Here is a 2,025-nt window from a genome sequence, read left to right as displayed (position 1 = left end):
GTTGATGGGAGAGCTCATCTAATCTCGTTGCAGAGACAGTGACTGAGGGTACTCGATACCACGGCTGTACTACTGTTACCAGGCGTACCGAAGCAGCGCAAGCGTCTCATCTGATTTCATGACTGGATAAACTAGGGTCCGGGGGAGTGGGCTGGTAGGAACGATGAAATCATATGGATTATGCCATGTTGTCGGCGACTTTGGCCATCACGTCGTCGTCGGTCACGTCCATCGTCGTACGAGGTGCTCGGAACCGCTCGAAGCCAGATGATGACAATGGGCATGCAGCAGCGTTCCAATTCTGGATGAGGGCGTGGCGAATCACATCCAAAGCCTCGAACTCGGGCGGTGCCCCCGTGAGAAAGTAGCTCGCAAGATCGAATCGCAGCCGTAGAGCCGCAATCTTTGACCGAGTTGCGGACCGCTCGAAGGGACTGAAAGGCACGGCGGAGCCCACCATGCTCAAAATGCGCGACACCCGTGCGTTGATCTTCTTTGCCTGTGAGCTGTGCGGGTTGTCCCAAATGAGTTGTTGTCGAAATTTGGGCGAGTTCGCAAGCTTGCCGAGTTACTCCAGCTGCTTCGTGAAAGTTGCACCAATGCGCGCCGTCTGGCGCACGCAGGCGTGTCGTTGCAGCTGGTTGAACGCCGTGGCAATGAAGAGAGGATTATCGAAGCGGCCGTCGTAAAAGCGGAAGAAGTGACGCAGTAGCGCTGGATTCATGCTTCCTTTTGGAGCTCCTATAGTATAGAGCAGCATGAACGCATTGTTGTTGGATGCATTGTGCCATACCTTTGCCGAGCATAAACAAATGGGGGAAAACACATGCCATGAGCGCGTCGTTTAATCATCACTCGCAAATTGGATCGTCGTCGCTCGTGACGACAGCCACCAACGGGTCGCTAGTGCTGCCTGGAGCTTGGTTATCAACGTCCGTGCTACCAATGTGCGGCGACCGGAGGACATCGACTTGATCGTCGCTTGTATTGACATGCCTGTATTGGTCGTCATCAGACGCGCGCTCGGTCACTAGCCCAGCGACAGCCTCAAGCGCGTTGATGATTTCGTCGTCGTCGTCGGCGACATCCGGCCCATCGCAAACCTCGTCGTTGTCGATGGTGTCGTCTGGGCACACAATGTCGCAGAATGCATCAAGGTACGCATTGACTGTCTTGTTGACGGCAGACACTTGGGCGAGGACAGCCGAGTATTCGAGACTTGGAACCGATGCGATCCGGTCATATGCAGTGGCCGGTTGCGTGGTGCGTGCAACGAGAGTGCCTCGTTGCACGAGGCACATGCAGCGATGCGCCCGGATCCGGCATCTCGCTGGCGTCTCCTGACAGCGTGCAGCGTCTGCCTGACCGACTGTATCCCCAACAGCTCGCAAGATGCGCTCGCAAACTGCGTGACCACCGGGGCCGTTAAGTGACTCGTCGTGGCACACATGAGCGTCGGGTTGCCCGAGCAGAAATGAAAGGCTGCGATCGCTAGTTTTGGGTGCTTGGTAAAGTTTTGCGACGCTGCGATCTTCAAGCCGCACGGCCATTTCTCCGTGCGTCTCGGTGGCCTTCTCGACGGCGCGCGCAGTGGTTTTGCTAAGGCGCTGCTTTTCCAGCCGAGCTGCTTTCTCTTCGTGCGTCTCGGTGGCCTTCTCGTCGGCGCGCGCCTTGCGCTTGCGCTCATTCGATTCTCGCATGTTGCTTAAATGTCTAGCTACATGGCTGCATGGCGCTTAGTAGCAAGAGCGGCCGGTCAATGCACATCATGGCGCCGGCCTGTCAAAACGCATCAATGAATTGTTGCGAGCTGTCCAATCATTTTACGCAAGCAACAACATTTTAACCAATCCAAATTGGGACAGACAAACAAACAAACAGGCAAATAATCCCTGGTGGGCTGGCTGGGTAACCAGGAGGTTCCTACCAGTATTAGTTGACCGTTGCGCTTGGATGCCATGCCCACGTACGCCCATGTTAAATTGGAGGCGTGACAAATTCGTGGGATGGGAGGTTTCTGGTGCC

General features: G+C 55.6%; 1 protein-coding gene across 1 annotated transcript; it reads right to left on the bottom strand.

Moving 5' to 3' along the window:
* Positions 1 to 851: 851 nt before the first annotated feature.
* On the bottom strand, positions 852 to 1,700 carry SDRG_11462 (hypothetical protein; the record flags this gene model as incomplete). The annotated part of the gene is made up of 2 exons (XM_008617505.1): positions 852 to 1,172; positions 1,545 to 1,700. The coding sequence occupies 2 exons, from the start codon at positions 1,698 to 1,700 to the stop codon at positions 852 to 854; spliced, it is 477 nt and encodes a 158-aa protein (XP_008615727.1).
* Between the last annotated feature and the right edge of the window lie 325 nt (positions 1,701 to 2,025).

Source organism: Saprolegnia diclina, assembly GCF_000281045.1.
Source record: "Saprolegnia diclina VS20 unplaced genomic scaffold supercont1.41, whole genome shotgun sequence".
In the NCBI taxonomy this organism is placed as follows: Eukaryota; Oomycota; class Saprolegniomycetes; order Saprolegniales; family Saprolegniaceae; genus Saprolegnia; species Saprolegnia diclina.
This window is presented reverse-complemented; position numbering and strand designations above follow the sequence as displayed.